At 40.6% G+C, this 20579-nt stretch overlaps 1 protein-coding gene across 1 annotated transcript in view; it reads left to right on the top strand.

Moving 5' to 3' along the window:
- The window catches only part of LOC101044492 (sperm flagellar protein 2), a 205616-nt gene extending 186182 nt beyond the window's left edge, over positions 1–19434 (top strand). Inside the window, exons 31-37 of the mRNA XM_003925929.4 lie at positions 36–142; positions 856–1038; positions 3347–3439; positions 6317–6496; positions 12938–13183; positions 13358–13480; positions 19321–19434. Of these exons, the coding sequence (XP_003925978.2) occupies positions 36–142; positions 856–1038; positions 3347–3439; positions 6317–6496; positions 12938–13183; positions 13358–13480; positions 19321–19410 (1022 nt within the window). The 3' untranslated portion in view covers positions 19411–19434. The remainder of the gene's footprint in view (positions 1–35; positions 143–855; positions 1039–3346; positions 3440–6316; positions 6497–12937; positions 13184–13357; positions 13481–19320) is intronic.
- Positions 19435–20579: the final 1145 nt, after the last annotated feature.

The raw sequence follows: 20579 nt of genomic DNA, 5'->3' as shown, positions 1-20579 counted from the left end.
ATCTAAGTAGCAAAATATTTTTCATTATATTACAGGCACAATAGGAAATAAAGCATTTACTGACATTCTCATCGATTTGGTGACCTTGAACCTTGGCACAAACAACTTACCTAGTAGTTGGATGCACCTGACCCAACCTGAAGTAAGCTTCTATGTTGTTTCTGTTTTAAAGCTTTGAGCATTCTTATTTGATCAATGAGTCAATAGTTCTAAAATAATGAGTACTTGCATAGTGTCTGGTATTTAGTAGGCAATCGATGAAACACGAGTAAATAAAAAATGAATGAAATTCTAATTAAAACATACAGTATGCACATGCTCAATATTTGAAGAATAAGTGATGATCTGTCAGTGACATATTATAGAGACCATAAGGTCAACCAGTGAGTTTCTTTCTATAACTACCAGATGGAATGAGCCTAACTAGTAATAGTAGATAATTCTAGTTGTTCTTGCTTTTCATCATAACCTTTTCCTTAAGAGTGTTCAGAAAACAGAATGGTTAAAGGGCATTCCACCATGGGCTGCAGAGCCTTTGCACAGGCACAGCTATAATTTCTATCTCTCTTCTGTTAGAAACGTACCAAGTTAACTGCAGTGATGTGTGTAAATTGATGGCATAACGGTAAACAAAAATCACAAATGTAAAGGGAGCAAAAAATGAAACACTTTCTAGGTGCTGTCTGGTGTAGACTAGTTGGTAGAATAAAAGAAACGAAAGTCAGAACTGACTCTGTGTGCCAGTGAAAAGTCCTCCTTCTTTCATGAGAAACCCTAACTATGAAAACGCAAGCAAGTAGAGCATCAAGATAGAATCGTGTAAATATTCCAAAGACATTTCCTGTTTTCTTCTAGTTACAGGAATTAACATCCTTATTAACAGTCAACTCAGAGTTCGTGGACTGGCGGAAGTTCCTGTTAGTAACCTCCATGCCTTGGCCCATTCCCTTGGAGGAGGAGCTCCTTGAGACCCTTCAGAAGTTCAAGGCTGTGGATAAAGAGCAGTTAGGCACCATCACTTTCGAGCAGTATATGCAGGTTGTTACCAGCACCTGATGGCATTGGTAAAACCAGAACACTTGTGACCTAAGATGTGAATTACTCACTGATGTTACATTGCCAGGTCTCAGACCAGTGCGTTGCTTTTCAGCTGTCCATGTTTAGGCACCCAGAGGCAGCATAGGCAGTGTCAAAGCCTTAGGCAGAAGCCTGGCTTCCATCCCCAGGGAAAGAATCTGAAAAAGTCAGAACTTCCAGGAGAACAAAGGGTTCTGAAAGCAGTTACATAAACTGCATTGCTCTTCTCCTGAGTTCCTAACCAGTGGTTCTTATCCTTGGCTGTACATTAGAATCATCTGCAAAGCTTTTATTAAACCCAGTGCCCGAAACTCCCAAAACAGAACAATGATAAAACACACACACACACACACACACACACACACACACGGAAAGGAGTGGTTTTTTTTTTCCTTTGGGGTGAGAGGGTGATGAATGATGACATTGTTTTTGAGAAGTTGAGTTTGAAATGTCTGTGGGAAATGAAGACAGAAATGTCCAATCTAATATGGCCTGTACAGAAGGGATCACGAGTCAGTATCATGTAGGAGGTTATTGAATTTATGAATGTATGAGATCACTCAAGGAAAGTGATGGATAACCCAGTAGTGTAATATTTGGCCACTGGACATGGCAGGTGGGATGTAACTGGTAACCTGTGTTAGAAAAATTTTGGTGGAATAGTAAGTACAGAAGCTACATGGCAGAGGTTTGAGAAAATGAATGGGTCTTTAGAAAGTGAAGACAGGAAAAGTCTGTTGATTTTTGAGAATTTTGAGTAAGAAAGGAGTAAGAACAAAATTTCATAACTGAGAGGGGGCCTGAACTACTTACTTTGTCTTTATTAATGTCATTATATTGCTCACCATTTCACATTTCTGGTAAACATGAAAGAGGGAACTTTCAGAAGGAGCTAACTTTGAAACAGAGTAATATTCTCAGGTGCCTGGATCCCACATGTATTACACCAAGATGTCCCTTCCTGCTTCTTTTCTTCCTTAATGCATGGCCTGCCTTTTTTTGAGAGAGTTCTGACATTTCCAGGCTCATAGAGTTGAGCCAGAAGAAGAAACACAAATTATAATGAGGCTCTTTCTGGGCTGATCAAGACAGTAGTTCGGTTATTTGACCTCTGCTACATTTTTGTTAAGGTGGTTTTGTTTAAAAGCAAAGCAGCAGAACAAAACTTACTCTGTTTGCATAGATGTCTTAAGATTTTTAAAAGTGTGCACTCATGAAATTACTGACCTTCAGTATTTATTGCACGTGGCAACTAACATAGGATATCGATTTCAACATCCTTTTGCACAAACACAATAAGAATAAAGGGTGTTGGCAATTTTCACCAAAGTGCTGAGCCAAAACCAGAAAACTATTTCACCAAAGGTGTGAGTTTCTTAGAGAAAGCTGGATGCTGTGTTTAAGAGAAACTCAGAACTACTTCTCTGAACACTGCCTATGTTTTGGGGAACAGTTGTTTTCTGAGCTGTGCCCTCTCTCCTTCTGCCCTCAGGCCCCCTCCTCTGAAGCCCTCATGTGGAAAGGCCCACTTGACCAGCCTGCATGCCTTTCACAGATTTTCAGCACTTCCCAGCTCACTGCCCCTCCCCTACAATGTTGTTTCAGTGGAAACATCAAAATAACCTTAGGTCAAAATTTTGTAAGGTTTGTTGAAAACGCCACATTAGAACAGTCAAATAGGATGCCTGCACTGCGGAAATGAAGTTCTCATGGGTGTCGGTTATAGACTGAGACAGAGGGATGTCATGAACAAGAGGTCGCGGAGATCTTGAGTTAGTCATTCAGTTACTTAACAAAGAGTTTTCTAAAATGTAACCAGCATCATGCAAGTCTCCACAAGTAGACAGGACACGAACAGGAAATGAGGAATGTGAACTATTTTTAATGGGGGCACAGACTCCTCCAAAATGTGACTCATCCAAGATTGATACAGGGAAGTGCCTCCCAGCGTCGTCACACGTTTCCAGCAGTTAAAAGTGGCTAGCACTCTTAATCTATGGACATTGATTTATAAATTAAGTACATATGCTATAGCACTAATGCATTATGAATGTTATCAAAGATGTGGAAATAAAAATTACAAAAGAATGAGATAAAAAGAAATGTAGATGGGAGTTCTAGTATTTTCTCCTAAACCCCTGTGGTTTCTGCAGCCTACCTGAGAGACAGCTGCTCTAGAGACAATATTGGCACAATCTCTTGTGGCTTTTAGAGGAATATCTCTGCATAATGCATACTTTAATGATTTTCATTTTTATTTTTCATGTAGGCTGGTCTGTGGTTTACAGGAGATGAAGATATAAAAATTCCAGAAAACCCTCTTGAACCCCTGCCATTTAATAGGCAGGAACATCTTATTGAGGTAATGACAGATCTTTAAAACATTTGGCATCACAGCACTAATCATTTTCTTTGCATTTCCTTCCACTTGTGTAAACTTGCTTTGACTGCACCCCAGCCCCTCAGTTCCTCGGCTGTCTCTCCAAAGTGCAGACACCAGTGCTCATTGAGGAGGCAGGGTAGAGAAGCCCTGGAGAGGAGGCAGGGGCTGGACTCTAAGTGATCCTGAACAATTCCACGGCCTCTCAGAACTCACCTTCTTCATCTGTCAAATAAGCTAAGTTTTTAACACATTTGTCTCGTAAGTTTCCTTCCAATTCTAAAGGCTTAGGATAAAATTTGTCATTTTACCAATGCCCATTTCTCTTTAATTTTGTTGCCCACGGCCCATCAGAGCTTACTGCCCTCAATATGATTATTATTATTCTCAGTAAGAGCATTTTATGAGCCTCTATTTCTGAGGCCACAGTGAAAGTCCAGACCTTAAAAATCTCAATGCCACTCTGACCTCAGTAAGACATGAAAAAAACTGAATGGTAGATTTAGACATAGATCTGTATAATATATAGATTGTTGAATTTCTAGCCAGCCAGTAGTTCCAAATTGCAGTACAAAATTGAGCAAGGCTCCAGTTGTGACCTTAAATAGAGCAACTTCCTTCAATTGGATGCATATTTTTTGAGCACCTCTGCTAGATGCTCCAGGAGAACAGGTAAGAGAAAGGGTCAGAGAGTTACCAAAAAAGTCCAAGATATAAGGCTGGCAGTAGCAGGGGCAGTATTTGATGTGTTGTTTTTAATGAGAAACTGAAGGACTGAAAACCAATTATCCTGGAGAGTTTTGGAATGTTCTCTATATGCTTTTGTGAACAAATCTGCCATCAACATAAACAGGTTCTTCATTAGTTGAAAGCAACTGGCAGTTTGAATATTATGCCAAGGGAAATCTACTTTCAGTTTCAGCCAGAAGTTTTTAGAGATGTCAATCAAAGGCAGAGTCTTTGAGCTGCTTACTTGGCAGCAAAACAGAAAATGACCTTTTAGTACTTTTGGAGCAGGTGGCTCCCACCTGCTGCTGGAAGATTATGGGAAGGCAAGGAACAAAGTCAGAGGCAGAGGCAGGACTGTGGAGCCTGAGTAAAAAGTGTTGTAATGGAACAAAAGATGACTGACGGGTGTGTGTGTGTGTGTGTGTGTGTGTGTGTGTGTGTGTGATGTCCATATGACAGAAAAGGTGAAAGGAGTGGTATTTTCCATCCTCCCCCGGGTGTCTCTGAGACTCAGTGCTCAGAAGTTACGTAAATCTCAGTGTTCTCACACTGGGATAAAAGCAGAGATTTCACTGTTTATAAGCTTTAAGGTATTCATGGCATTACCCAACCTCTCTGCACCTTGGTTTCTTATCCCTCTCTGGTAGGGCTGTTGTGCAGAGGGAGTTTATGTGTATGGTACTCTTAGAACAGCAATTGACACATAGTAAGTCCTATGTAAGTGTTAGTACACAAGCTAAACGTTTACTATGCATGGTTAAACAGTGGTTAACAGTCAATCTGCTAAAGAAAGGTGGGCAAAGAGAAAAAGTCAAACAACAAAAGATGTTTGTTTATTTACTTGGCTGTAATTAGAATACGAAATTAGATTACATGCACCCACCACCATACCTGGCTAATTTTTGTACTTTTAGCAGAGACGGGTTTTTGCTATGTTGGCCGGATTGGTCTCAAACTTCTGGCTTCAAGTGATCTGCCCACCTTGACCTCCCAAAGTGCTGGGATTACAGATGTAAGCCACCATATCTGGCCTCTCTCATTTCTTTGAGACATTATTTAAATTTTTATTGAATTTGCCAAATATCAGAAATTATTTTTTCAATTGTTATCTTCATTTATTCCTAGTTAAACCTGTTGATAGTTGTAAGGGGTTTTGGTAACAAAAAATAACATGGTGGAAATACCTTCTGGCTCTAGAAACTTGCTTCTCAAAATATGGGCCAGAACCAGCAACATTAGAAGTACTTGGAACCTTGCTAGACATGCAGAACCTTAGATGGCCCCAACACCATCTTGTTGAGGCCATATACCTTAGATGTATTCTTAATCAAAATATACATTTTTGAAAGGTTCTCCCGGTCATAAATACACATTTGAGTAAGAGCTGGATGGTAGCAGTCTTCCCAAACAGTCTGCTTAGGTGCCTAGGTGTGGCCTGCGTGTTCCAGGGCTTGGGCCTGTGCTTTGGAGAGCCCCAGAGGATAATAGACTCCCGAACACTAAATCCTCATGCTGCCGAAGGCACAAGACACTGTGTCAATGTCAGCTCAGGCATTCAGAATGAGAAAATTGCTCATCTGCTGTTTCGTGTTTAGTACACTCTCTGCCTGGTTGTGAAGTCACTTAGGGTCAGTAGCTTGAGTATGAAGTCCAAGGCAGGTGAAGCAGTTCGAGGACTTTTTAATGGCTAGAATCCCAGTGGCTTTCGACATCATTTCCTTTCCCTCCTTTCACTCCCCACAGAAAGCGATGGACCAGAAGCCTCATATTTAGGGCCAGGGCCTAGTTTGTCCAGATAATGCTGAGGACAGATAAATGGGTCCTTGTGGCTCACTTTTCCTATTCAATGTGCAGCCCCCATGACCCTTAATTAGTACATTATTTCCTACATATATTAGTAGCATTAATTAGCACACTATTTCTTTTACATTAGCATTCAGGGCCTTACTTTTACTGCTTTTTTTCTTAACATTATTCAGTTCATACCATTTGTTATATGTTAGCTTTACTAATTCAATCCTCAGAAGGTAACCTTATTCCAGAGCTCCTGGAGGGATTCTTCACTGCCATGTCTAACTACTAACTGCCAGAGTACACCCATTTTATCTTTGAAATTCTTTTTGTGTGCAGTTTTTCTTTAGGCTATTTGCCGACTCTGAGAAGGACCCACCCCAGCTTGACTACACACAGATGCTGCTTTACTTTGCTTGCCACCCAGACACCGTGGAAGGAGTCTACAGGGCCCTCAGTGTGGCTGTTGGGACTCATGTCTTCCAACAAGTCAAAGCTTCCACTCTGAGTGCAGACAAGGTAATTGCATTCCAGAAATAAACTGACTATAGAGTCCGGAGGGGATACCTGAAGATCTTAAACTGACAGGGAGGACTGTTCTTTTCATCTCCATATTTGCCTAGGGGTGTCATATGATGCTTTACACATACTCGGTCTTCAACAAAGCCTTACTCAACTGGATTAAGACCTGGGGACCCAGTTCCTATCAGACACTTTTACAGTAAAATTAAAATTTATTCAAAGTGTCTTGGTGGAATCCAACTTTACTCTGTAAAGGATAGCCTTTATTTGCATGAGTACTGATCCTGATAAATGAAACAGAAATGGGTCTCAATCCAACCCATTTGGGATTCTGTATAGAAATTGTACATGAAACCAGTTCAGGCCTACATGCACCGCACATATATGTGACTTGATAGTGCTTCAGTCCAAAGCCCGGCCACCAGAAACCTGCATTTTATGTCACCTGTGTCCAAGGACAAAGAAGCTTAATATCTGATTAAGATGCCACCTCACCTTCCCCTTGAGATCTCAAAGGCGTTGGCATTCCCTGGATTTTGGGATGGGGTAGTCTCCAGAAGGGTGCTAAGTAACGTGCTTCCTAGGTGCCCGTTTGTTCTTGGCATGGCTTTTGGTTTTGTTCTTTGGGAGCCAGAGCAGTGGTTCCATCTGAGGGGACCTTGTTTCTGCTTTTCCTTTGTTGAAACAGAGGGGAAAAAAGTGCTGCCCAGTCCAGACTCCTCAGGCGTCCCAGCCACACTTCTGTCCTCTTCACACGTACTTGTTAACGCAGAAGTAGTCTGAAAGGAATGAGAGGTTTCTGAGCATCTTAATCAGACATTCATGGGAGGGAAGAGATAAACTCTTAAATGCCATCCTAAAGTTTGACCCTGCGCATGTGGACAGAAAGATCTCCTTCACATTCCACCAGAGCGAGAATGAGGCCAGTTACACACCTTGTGAGCCAACAGCTCTTCAAACCAGTGTGCTGTAAATACCGATTCGACACACAGCAGCAGAAAGATCAGCCAGGAGTGTTTACTTCCATTCAAGAATGCTGTCTTCTTTGACAGTAGAAGCCCAGTTTAAAAGTTTCCCAAATAAGGGGCCAGGCTCAGTGGCTCACACCTGTAATCCCAGCACTTTGGGAGGCAAAGGTGCGTGGTTCACCTGAGGTCAAGAGTTCGAGACCAGCCTGATGAGTATGGTGAAACCCCATCTCTACTAAAAATACAAAAATTATCCAGGGTGGTGTGTGCCTATAGTCCCAGCTACTCAGGAGACTGAGACAGCAGAATTACTTGAACCTGGAAGGCAGAGGCTGCAGTGAGCCAAGATCACTGCTTTCTAGCCTATGTGACACAGCAAGACTCTGTCTCAGAAGAAAAAAAGTTTCCCAAGTAAGTAAGGAGTTAGGTATGATGTGCATTCACGGCACTGCTTTTGCCACTTTACCAGGGATGTTTCTGTATCTCCCTGTAGGTGGGGGTTCTCTAAACTAACTCTGGATCTGTGATCTAAGCCCAGATCCCTGCTGTGAGGGCTCATTCATGTCTGTTTTTCATCACCTCAAAATAATGTCAGACCCGCTGCTGTATGTTCCCATGGTGCACCCTGCTTCTCCTACAAGATACTCCTCACCTGGCAATGACCTCCTTGAGACCTGCTTCTCTCTAGAATCTAAGCACCCTGTGGAGGGAGAGTTTGGTGGAGAGGAGGCATCTGCCTTGTTCTGAGTCCCTGAACTTGAGGCAAGGCCTGGCACAGAGCTCAGTAAACACTGTATTAATTAATTAGTCCATTCACTTTGTAAACTATGCTCTTTGCATAGTCCCAAAAGAAGCCAAACTTGCTCTCCTGAAGGGACTCAAGTTGCCCTCATTCATATGGAAGACAATGAGAGTATGATGCCCCAAACAGGAGGGAGCACAGAATAAAAGGCAGATGAACATGAGGCTTTGCCAACTAGAAGAGTTGTGGACGCCCTCTCCTTCCCTGCCTCCCTGCCATTGCTCCTGTTACTCTCTCTACATGCAGCATCCTGCAGGATCTGAGTTCTCCCCATTGTCCAAAGCTTAGGCAATGCCAGACCTTGCACAAAGCTTCCCTTGACAGCACTGAGCACTCTTGCAGCAAGGCCCGGGTTATAACCAGAACTTCCCTGGCAGGCAGAGCACCATCATGAACATGCATCCACTGCTTCCACAAACATTTACTGAGCACCTGTGTGTGCTGGGGACCACTCTTGATTCAGGGGTATGGCAGTGAAGGAAGATTATTCATTCCAGGCAGGAGGAAGTCAGACAATAAACAAATAAGCAAAATAGAGACTACATCAAATGGTGATAAATTCTATGGGGGAAAAAGAATGCAGGGGAAAAAAACAGGCATTGGAATAGGGGTTGCAGTGTTAATTAGGCTGGCCAGAGAAGGCATCTCTGAGAAGAGCCATATAAACAGAGGCCTGGAGGTGAGGGAGAGAGCCATGCAGGTCTCTGGGGTGCGAGCACTTGAAGTGAAGAAAACTGCGCGAAAGCCCTTAAGTGCAGCCCTGACTGGTGTGTTCTGAGAAGTAGGGCTAGCCAGCAGAGCTGGAGATGAGCACGCAGGAGGAGAGTCATAGGGAAGGGACGTGAGAGGGAGAGGACCCAGAGGGGTCAGGAACTCTCTGTGTTAAGGAAAGACTATAGTGTGCAAAGGAGGGAAGTACGGAGACCTAGGGCTGCAGGCAGGGGCCACTTATCTATTATTTCTACTGCTAAATGGCTCCTGCCTTGAGTTTGGGACATCTTGTTACCCATCTTCTTGTTCTCTGAAGTAGCGGCTTCAATAGCCAGAGCTTGATTAGTATTTGTGAACATGACTAGGAAAGAAGGGAAAAAGAAGAGAGGGACAGTGAAATGAACAGAGTTTAGTCTCCGTGGTAGAGAGGAGAAAAGCAGATATTCCAGACAGGCAGAGGCAACAGTAGACTCCAGGAGGCTGCAATGGGCAGGAAAGGCCAGGAGAAAGGAAGCCTGTGCTAGAGCTGTTGCCATAGCAACAGACAGCCGTCTCTGGGGCTGGCAGCCAGGCTAGCTAGCACAGGAAGACGCTTAATGCCTTCCATCCCTGAGTGCTGCATTCACCGTCTGCCTGTGTCCCCACCCAGAAAGTAGCTCTCCTTGAGCGATGCTCTCACGAGCTCCTTTAAAATCCAAGGACACTGTGGAGGAACTGAACCAAGAACACTGCACAGCTGAGATTAAGCTAGTGGGTGGGAGGTGGAGCCGGGGATGGAGCGCAGGACTGTCTTACACACACAGGCCTATTCCTGACTTGGAGTGAATCCGAGGAGCATTTGGAACATAGGAGCCCCCCACCTCCCTCATTCTCAATCAGTCCTCATCCTCTCCACCCTGTCTCCAATTGTGACACTTCATTTCTGTGTCATTTCCACTGCGTTCCAGTTTCCTGGGCAACCCTGTCCCGAGAAGCCGTAATGCTAAGAAATAACACCTCCAGCAGATTCATATTCACTCCCAAAATATTCATTCAGATCTCTGCTTTTCTTTCTGCACAAAAAAAAAAAAAAAAAAAAAAAAAAAAAACAGGAAATCTCCCTAGCATTTCATTCTTCTTTACTCTATTTCTACTATTCATGCTGATTTTATTCAATGTGGCTCAGGCCTTCTGTTTAAAGTCACAGCTTCTTGTGTAATTTAAAAGTTACTTAAGAGCAAGGCATTTATCAGTAATGCACTAATTTTGGTGGATCTTTAAATAAGTGACATTTGGGAAAATGGTCCATTCTGCCACCTGTGTGGTGTGGGGTTAGTAAATTGTGAGCTTGAAATTAAGTCTTGCAGAAACATCTTGGCAGGAGCGTTTGAGGCCCTGGGGTAGAACACGCATACATTTCTATGCTCTTCTGGTCTTTGAGGCTTTGCCCACATTAGTCACAAGAACTGACCTCTACACGGCCATCCAGGATGTGGGACTGGGCTGACTGAATGATAAAAATGCATGGTCAGGAGGACACACAGGTAGCACTTTGGGGACACATTTGTTGGGAGTCCTGAGAGTTAGCCAAGTGTGACGTGGTGCTTGACGGCACCACAGTCTGTTCCTCTGCTTAGATAATAATGTGACTTCTGTAGAGCTTTGATACCACTAATAATTGCTTATTCAGAAGGACTGGCTTTTCTCCAAAGTGGCATCACTGGTTTTGTTCCTGCACCCATGTTCAACATCACTGGCTTTCAGAGTCTCTTGGAGAGAACCACCTCCTCTTACACACGTTTCCCTCCCTGCAGGACTATCAGCTTCTTCAGTAGGATCTGGGCCTCTCTCACTTCCTTCCCCTCCCACTGAGCCACTAAGCCTATTCTATACCAACCCCCTAGAGAGCAAAAATAACAAACATTTAGAAAGGATCCTCTGACACTAATAAGTCAAGGATTATTCACTCCACATTTCAAATGTTTACATTGCTACCTCTGATTTTTTTTTAAATTATTTATTCCATTCTTCTTACATCAGGCCTCTGGAAAGTAAATTCCTCCCTAATTTTGGTTACAGAGAAGCCAGGTTCCTTCTTTTCTTAATTTTGGTATCACCTGCTCATCTAAGCAGCTAGTCATTTGCTTACCTACAGGTTCTATGTTTATCTCGGGTGCACAGCACCTAGGCTACACTCTGAATAGAAATGTTTTCATCCTGGACTCAGAAAGATGTTTTACATCACTACTATGTTCATTTCACTATATTAACTGTTACATTGCCCGGGAAAATTATTATTGATGGGTAGCCAATCCAATAATTCCCAAGCATCCTGGGTTGAAATACTAAAGCTGATTTTACATTTTTGCCGCATAGCATTTCCAGTTGTTTAAAGTGAACCAAAGGCTGGAGGAAAATTATATAAATATTTATATTTATTTGATTCCAAAATCTTCACCTGTTGGAGCATTCCCTCTCTGTCTTTCTTTCTCAATTTCTTTTTCAAGCTTAAGTTCTCAACAAAGGCTATAAGGACCCAATTAAGGCAAAGTGACCACACAGAGCTGTAGCAAATGTAACTGCCTTCATTACACTGCCCACTGCCCCTCCACATTCCTTATATGGACATATGACTGCCCGGGGCTTAATTTTGTGCTGCATCATCATCTTTTTATACATGGGATTTACATGACTATTTAGAAAGAGCTTGCACAATCTATGCACTTAATTCTTCTACTGAATTGAGTATTTATAGGATTGGCACCCTCCTAAATTAGCATTTTTTTTCTTCCTTGGGATGCAGGAGACCAGATCTCAGATGTTCTCTGACATTTGGCCCCCCAAAATGCCAAATGCTCCTTTCTCTCTTAACAAATTATCAAATATTGGAACATACATAAATACACACATATATGCACACACATATACATACAAATTTACTAGAGAATATAGGAAACATAGAAAAAGGAAATTGCCTATTCCACTAGCCAGAGGTCACCAGTGTTAACTCTTTAATGTATTGCTTTCCATTTTCATCAGCAGTATAGCTATATAAGCGAAATATCCTACTATGTGTTTTACTTTGTTTTCTGCCTTCTTTTTGCACTTATTCTATCATAAGCATTTTCTTGTGTCATTAAGAATTCTGCTAAACCATCACCTTTCATGGTAATGTAATATTCCATTGCAGAAACAGAGTTTCTATTACCATTCACCCATTTTTTAGAATCTTAGGTTTTCTATTTTTGCTGTAACGCTGAATGAACAGCTATATACAAAAGTATTTGCGCAAATGAATATTTCTTCAGGATCAATTCCTAGTTCTGTAACTACTGGGTCAATGGTAGGATACATAAGAAAGACATATACATTCAGGCTTTTGATACATAAGAAATCAAAACCATTTACTCTTCATCATACTCATGAGTGCCTGAGTTCATGGCTTTTGGCCAAATTTCAAAGAGCAGCAGTAAAAATCTCAGCCTGATTTTGTATACTGGATTTGTTTTCTGTTTTGCCTTCTGAGTATTTAGTTGGAACATCCTCCAGTGTCCAAAGAACTGTTTCTGAAGCTCTTAGAATCTATCAAGCTAGAACAATTGACTTGCCTTAGCCTCTCAATTACAACCAATTTCAAAAGCAAATCTTGTTTAAAATCTGTATACATGTGTATATCTATATCTAAATACAGATGTTGAAATACCCGGCCATGAAGTCAGCCCAAGAATGTATGAAGATGAGTAGGACACACCCCACACTATACAAGCTTCTGTACGCTACGAGTAAAACTGGTCTAGAATTTTGACATTGTGATTTTCAAGGCAGCTAGTGTATTCTCCTCTAAACTGGGTAGCTTGTTTGTGGTAGGCTCTCTCATTCATGAAAAGTGTGTGATGATGAAATTGGTATATTCTAAAAGTCTCTATTGGTGGAAAAAACTTCAGTTTAACTTCGGGTTCTCTCATTTTAACTTTGCAGACCTCCTCGACTGATACAAGTCCAGTTGAGGAATCTGCTGAACCAGAGGAAAATCCTGCAAGAGAAGAAAGGAAATTAAAAGACGACAGGGAGGAAAGGGAACAGAAGGATGAAGAAATTCCTGAAAATGCAAACCATGAAAAGATCTCCTTGGAAACGCTACTCAAAGTGTTCAAAGGGGGAAGTGAAGCACAGGACTCCAGCAGATTTGCAAGCCACCTAAAGATAGAGAATATTTATGCAGAGGTTGGTTATTTGGTAAAAAGTTGGCCTGAATTCTGAGCGTATTTTTATGGAATTGCTCTCAAAATATATCATTGTATAGATATTATACAGAATCCCTTTCATAAACACAACCTTTTTTTTTTTACATCTACAGGATTGTAAGGTTGATTAACTTCATTTTTTTCTTCTTTAAAGGGCTTTGTAAAAGCATTTCAAGACCTAGGTGCCAAGAACCTGGAGCCAATTGAAGTTGCTGTTCTCTTGAAGCATCCTTTTATTCAAGACTTGATTTCAAATTATTCAGACTATAAGCTTCCTGTGAGTATTACCCCAAAGTGCTCTAATTTGGTTGGGCTCAGGTTCAGGGCATGCTAGGATGTTTCTAAATGTGAGCTGGCATGGAGGAGAAAGAAGCTGGACTCTGCCAGGCCATACCAGGCTCTGGAGAAGCTAAGCTAGTAATCACATCAAACCAGAAAGGTCAGCCTGAAATACCCAAAGCACAGCAAGCCCAGCGGACAGGTGGAAGTTAAAGTTGGGTGGGTGGCAGTGTTAGGATTGTCATTCCAGCCATGTAATGACCCTGGCCTGCGATTGAAGAGTTTGGAGAATAAGATTTCTCCTGCCAAAAAGAACTAACCAAGACCATGATCTCCAGCCAAGTGCTGACATATTCATTGTATTGTAATCACGCAAGGTGGTACACATAATCTACGTAGTGGAAATGACAGCATGTGCGAAAGGTTGGGCACCACTTCCATCAGGAAAACAGTGTGCAAGATGGAGAAACTCAGGATAAAACCAGAGAAACTGGACAAACCCAGCAGAAGAATGGAAGAACTGCAAAGAATAGAAGAACTCAGAAATCACATAACCACCAAGCAAGTCTGGACCACACATGCTAAATGTGCATCCACCATGACTAGCCCCAGGTCTTTCACAGCAGGGGCTGAGGAGGGCAGAGGCTGACACCAACCCCCTTTCAGAATGTAGCACTGCAACCCTCTCAGATACAAGTTTTTCATGAAGTCTCCCTGTTTGGCTCCTGTGAGTTGTGTATTGAGTTACAAAAGGTTTGCTGAGTTGAAGATAAAAGCACTTTCACTTTGGTAAAATGTAGATTGTGTATCCTGACTTCTCAGTGACGACAAGTTAACATTTTGTAGTTTTCTTCCTATACCCACAAATGAAATTATTCAGACTTAAATATCTTTCTTTGTGCCTAAATGTTTTTGTTCCAAATTGCTGATCCTTTAAAATATTAAATTATTAATTAATATTAAAATTAATTTTATTCTCTATATTAATATAATTGAAGTTGATTTCTAACAAGCTAGCAGCTGTTTAGACACAGAGCCTATGCAGTAGTGAAATATGATTACAGAATTTAAGAACACAGGCTCTGGGAATCAGGTCATAGGACTAAATCTCAGGTCTACTCCTCAGTAGCTCCCTGACCTTAACTTTCTCTTAATCCTGTCTTTCTCATCTGTTAAATGGTGATAAGATATTCATATTCAAAGGGTGGTGGTGAGGATGAAGTGAGGTCATGCATGTAAAGCACTTGACATGTTATCTGACACAGGGGAAGTGCTACAGAAATGATGAATTTTAGGAGTACTTTCAATACTGAGCACCTACTACTGAGACCCATAGTATACGCTTCCATAGGAGAGAGAAAATTGAGTGCATAAATTAATGACTCCTCTCAAAAAAAATTCCACTCCTTTTTGCAAGATAATGTTTACATGCAGGAATTGCAAGAAAATTATATAAGTTAAACCAACCAAGTGCAAAATTACAGGAATTCAATACATGCCATTTTTGTGCTAGAAGCATGGAGGGAGTCGGCCCAAGAAGGAATAGCCAGGTCTTGGACGATGGCTATGGTTTGGGAAAGTGGAGAGATGGAAAGGGAAGGTCTACATAGATTTTGCTGTTGGAGTAGGGAGGCAGCAGAGTCCTCGGTGAAGGGAAGGTCTAGGGAAGGCATGGAAACAGGACTGCAGGATCCTCACCACATGAAGAGCCTGGGAAAGGTATCAAATGATCCCATTAAATTTTGTCACGCAGGGAAATGTGGATTCCAAGAAAAGCAGGCAAGAATGCACAGGCTGCTGAGCAGGACATGATGTGATATTAATTTGTCCCTCCCCAGGCATTCCTTGGTCTCTTTACCATATTGTGCCATCATGCCATCCTGCACAAAGTAGGTTTCTTAGGCCCATCGCTCTAGGCTGCATTTTAGCTTACATGCTCTGTTCCAAGTATCGGGGAACAGCTATTTTATATTGAACCAGTAAAATGATTTGCAAAATCCCTTGAGATTACATAAAATAGGACTAATTTTATATTGCTGGTAACAAGTAGGAGCATACAAATGATACCACAATTATTTTCTCTCATAATGGAAAGAAGACTCCCACAAAGTCAGGATGATTTGAGAATATCTTCACTCTGACCAGAGTGATTAAATATGATGCACTTGCAGAGAAGATACTATTTGACATTTTGCTGGAGAAGAGAAAACAGCCAACAGATGGCTGCCTGCAAGAGTCAGCCTTTCTCAGTAGGTTTCTGACTTCCTGGGAAAGCCCACAGGACTCCTTTTAAGTTACACTTTCCCCTCATTTCTGAAGGAGTGTCAGCAACTCACAATTTTAGCTGAAGTACTATCGGCATTTGGAACAGCATGGTTCCTCTTTGGTGAGGACTGTCCCAAGTGTGGCAGAATACCTAACGTTTCGGGTCCTACCCACTGTATTCCAGGAACATCCTGACATACTGACCTCCAAAACCACCTCCGTCTGCACATTTCCCTAATCTTCCTTGGTGCACAGTACCCCTTTGGCCGAAAGTCACCCAGCTGCAATGTGTCTGTCTTCTGTTAACCAGTCTCACAATACCAATAGTACGAAGCGTTCCCATAGCTGAGAGTTAGTGAGTGAGTTCGTTCATTGCCAGAATGCTTCTCTAAGAGATGCATGAGTCATCTACTTTAACTCTCGCTTCTCACACCCTCCACACCTCTTCCTGGTCACTCCACCAATGAATCTAATTCAAGGCCAGTAAACTACCACCAGTGGGACTCATTTGTATGATGGTCCATCAAGAAGAGTTGTGCCCATGTCCTGAAAAGCCTATGTTCTGATATTTACAATGAAAAGGGGTCCCTTTCCAGTAAGGTGTTCTATTCTCACTTTTGCTAATAAACAAAGAGGAAGGAAGGGATGGATGGAAAGAAAAGAATCTTTGAAGACTCGGAACACTGTACTCGTCCTGTCATTTTTTGCTTCAGATATCTGTGTACAGTAAATAGATCACATTTTAAAATACACTTCAACCACGGTGATGTCATCTGAAGATCTTTCAAGATAAGAAGAGCAAAAGCTAGAGTGTGGTTTTTCAGGTTAAAATGTTGTTTGCTATTATAAACAGGAGGAAGTGAAGGTTGTTGCCTAACAGCTTTATGTTTACAAGGTTTCTGTTTAGAAGTGACAACATTTTAAAATGCACATTTAAAAGAAAACGAGTACGCATAATTGTAATAATATATTTAAGGTGGACTGGCTTTGTGGTTATGAGAGTGGGCTCTGGAGCTGCACTGACTGGGTTCATACCTATGAAATGTGTGGCTTTAGGCAAGTGACCTCAAAGTGCCTTGGTGTCTCCATCTGTGAAATAGGGCCAGTTATCATACTCACCTCATGGGGATTTTATACAGATTAAATGAGATAATACATATAAAGTGCTTAACTCAGTTCCTGGAAGATAGAAAGCACTCAGTAAATGTGAGATACTAATACTACGACTACTACTACTACTACTACTACTACTACTACTACTACTACTATTACTGTTAGGTTGGTGCAAAAGTAATTGCGGTTTTTGCCATTACTTTAAATGAATTAATTCTGAATTATGTGCAATTATATGTGGATGGACTAGTGAGCTGGCATCTGATCCTTTGAGTGTGCATGTCTTATCTTTGGAAAAAAAGAAGGATTTTTACTGGTGCAGCACCATGGTAATAAAGGGTCCAAACTGAAGTCCCAGGAAGCCCCATGTGGTACACACCTACAGAGAAGTTCCAGATTTTGTATTGGCAATTAGTTATTCAGCTAAAGTCACTTATTTAATTTCTATTTTCATAGGCCTTGTACAAAAACTTATTTTCAAATAATGTTCCTAAATTATTAAGAAAATGATCTGTGTAAATATAACAAGACCAGTGAGGATATTGGAACTGGGTTGTTGGTGAACAAAGTTAATTTCCTGTGATATATTTATGAATGTAAATGAATAAACAATTTTCTCTGAAAGCTTAATAACTTTAGTTTCTTGTGATGAACACAGGTTCAATTATTATACATTTTCAAAACCAAATCTGTAAATCAAGCATATTACCTTATAATTGGGTTTATATTCAATGGAAGATAGCAAGAAATTTTTTCACTTTAAAATCAGAGTATCACCAGAAAATATCTTATAAACAAATGAATCAGGACCCAATTACATTAGGATAATATACCTATAATTATAAGTGTGAACTGAAGGAGGCTTTCATTCCTCTTTGTCTTCAAGATATCTAACTTTAAAATATTCTCTAAGCTTCTCCTTTATCTTTATAACAAAATATGGTGGCTGCTTCAGTGCTTTGTGTTTTCAAAGCACCTGTGTCAAACATTTTCTGAATTTCACAGGTTTTTCTTCATTCACTGCTACTGAAAATAATGGCCCCTGATTTCAGCTATAAATTTAGCTAACTCTGGTTTAAATATATCTGGAGCTTATCATTTTCCCCATGCTATGGAGGGTCAGATAATTACAATTTAGCTCATTCCTTAATCCTCAAATTAACTTTTGATAATATTAAAATACCATTAGTTATTATAAACATACTATATAAAGAAGACATGTTATTAAGAATTGTAGTGGTCTGGGCACAGTGGTTCACATCTGTAATTCCAGCACTTTGGGAGGCTGAGATGGGCAGATTGCTTGAGGCCAGGTGTTTGAGACAAACCTGGTTAAGAGAGCAAGATTCAGTCTCTACAAAAAATTTAAAAATTAGCTGGACATGGTGACATGTGCCTGTAGCCCCAGCTACTTAGAAAACTAAGGAGGGAGGAATTCTTGAGCCTTGGAGATTGAGGCTGCAGTGAGCTATGGTCATGCCACAGCACTCCAGCCTGGATGATAGAGCTAAACTCCATTTCTAAAAAAAATAAATAATAAATAGAAGAATTGTACTGGGTAAGACTAGAAAAGTCAATGAGGAGCAGCTGTTCTTTTCCACTCGGTTCACTTAGCATTGACCTTTGGCTTCATTCAGGAGATCTGTGTTTTCAAGGAACGAGATCTCTAAAGAAAGTGATTTACCATGATTCCTCGCGGTGACTGATAGAAGCAACGCATATGTCAATCAGCAGGGTTATCACAGATAGTGAACAAACTCGTGTCTTCTTGAGTAAAATGATCACAGTCAAATTGAAACCTTCGAAACTCAGCTTTGAGGAATAGGAACTTAAATTGTAAAAACACTTCCCTAAATTTGTGAAATAAAAAAACTAAAAGCTACTTAAATGCAATTCTGTATTTTTCATGCGTTGGTACTTCTCCTACATTGTGATAATCTTTTAAATATATTTTGAAAAATATCTGTGATTTAAGATGTAAGATAGCTGGATAGTAGATGAAAAGCAGGTCATTCTTTCCCTGATGTTTTTTAAATGAAAGAATGAGACAATTTCAGGAAAGTAATCTTTTGTTTTAAAAGTCTACAAATCTATAGACATGATTCATTTAGCATTAGCTTTTCTTTCATAGAAGGTTAATACTGTTGTTTATTCATTCATAAGGAAATAATCTTTTAACTTGCCCATTAAATGACAGGGTCTGTGTAACTGCTTTAACAAATATTAATTAGCCTAATTTGACAAATCCATTATTAAGTGTGGAAACTGAGATTCCAGGATCTTAGCTTTCCAAATATACAAGTAGTAAGTCTCAGGGTGTAATTACAACTAAATGGAGAAGAATTTTCTCAGTGGAAGAACATAAATAAAAGCTGGTTAATGGTTGCCATGTACTGTGTGATTATTAAACCTAAATGCTTTATTAGTATTTGTAACTTCTCTTTGAATCTTTTGTCTTAGGATATTAAAATAATTCTCCAAAGGAGTGAACATGTACAAGGAAGTGATGGAGAAAGATCACCTTCCAGACTTACAGAAGAAAAAAAATGAAGACAAAAGGTGTGATTTCTATAATTCAGCAATAAATCTTCCAAATATTAAATTTGACCGTGGTGTTTGTCATATATGTTAAAATTTTAAGTATAGAAATGATTCCTACCAGTTTATTATGGGCATTGAAAAGGGAACCTTCCTTAACTTGGAGAATATTTCATAATAAAGAGAGAAAAAAATCCAAAGTAAAAATACAAAGTAGCCAGGAAATGTATTTTGAAGTGATTCTGAAAATGGAAGACCCCAGAATAACATGTTCAAAAACAAATAGGTCATGAAAATTCCCTATAGGAGGTATCGACATTAGGCAGATATAGTGAAAATTCCCCCAAAACTCCCGTCAGGATAGTACTTCTAGGTACATTTTACAGTTCTTGCTTCATATACAGTAAAATTTCCAGGTTTATTTCAGTAGCCAAGAAGAAGGCTGCATTATTGAACTGCTGGTAAAGCTTTGTTCCCACATCTATTCACAATTATTTCTTAATAGAATCTATTTCCTTCATATATAGATGCACAATTTCATCTTTTCACCTGATGAATTGATGACTCAAATTCAATGATACTTATCAAGGAAGTGTTTCAAGAGTGGTGATGTATTCTCAGCGGATGAGCTGCTTCTGTGATAACCCCTGTGTCTCCTCACTGGCTGGATCCTCCTCTTCTTCTCAACTTCTGAATGTAGGAGGGCCCCAGGAATCGGCCCTCTCCATCTACAGTCAATCCTTGCATAATCCATCCATTCCCATGACTTCATGGATATTACAGAGGCTTCCAACACTGAAATTTCTATTCCCATCTTCCTCCGAAATCCAAACTTCTCTGTCTTAATGGCCCCATGTTTTCCACATGGATGGCTGACAGTCATCTCAAACTCAGCACGTCTGAGGAGAATTTCTGATTTTCCTCTTCCTCAAACCTGCTCCCCTAAGTCGTCTTTCGTTTTAGGCAACTGCATCCTCCTGCTGTTCAGACCAGAGACCTTGAAGTCATCCTTGAGTTGCCTCTTTCTCTCAAACCCTACCTCCAGCCTATCAGCAAATCAGGTAGGATAGACTCTGAAAATGCCTTTAGAATGCGATCTTCCTTAGTCCTCTGTGGCAGAAAGTCTGGTCCAAGCCATCACCATCTTTTGCCTGGATTACTGCTGTATCCGGGTAACCAGT

This window comes from Saimiri boliviensis, chromosome 1 (genome assembly GCF_048565385.1).
Source record: "Saimiri boliviensis isolate mSaiBol1 chromosome 1, mSaiBol1.pri, whole genome shotgun sequence".
Lineage (NCBI taxonomy): Eukaryota > Metazoa > Chordata > Mammalia > Primates > Cebidae > Saimiri > Saimiri boliviensis.
Note: the sequence above shows the minus strand (reverse complement) of the source record. Positions and strands in the feature narration are given on the sequence as shown.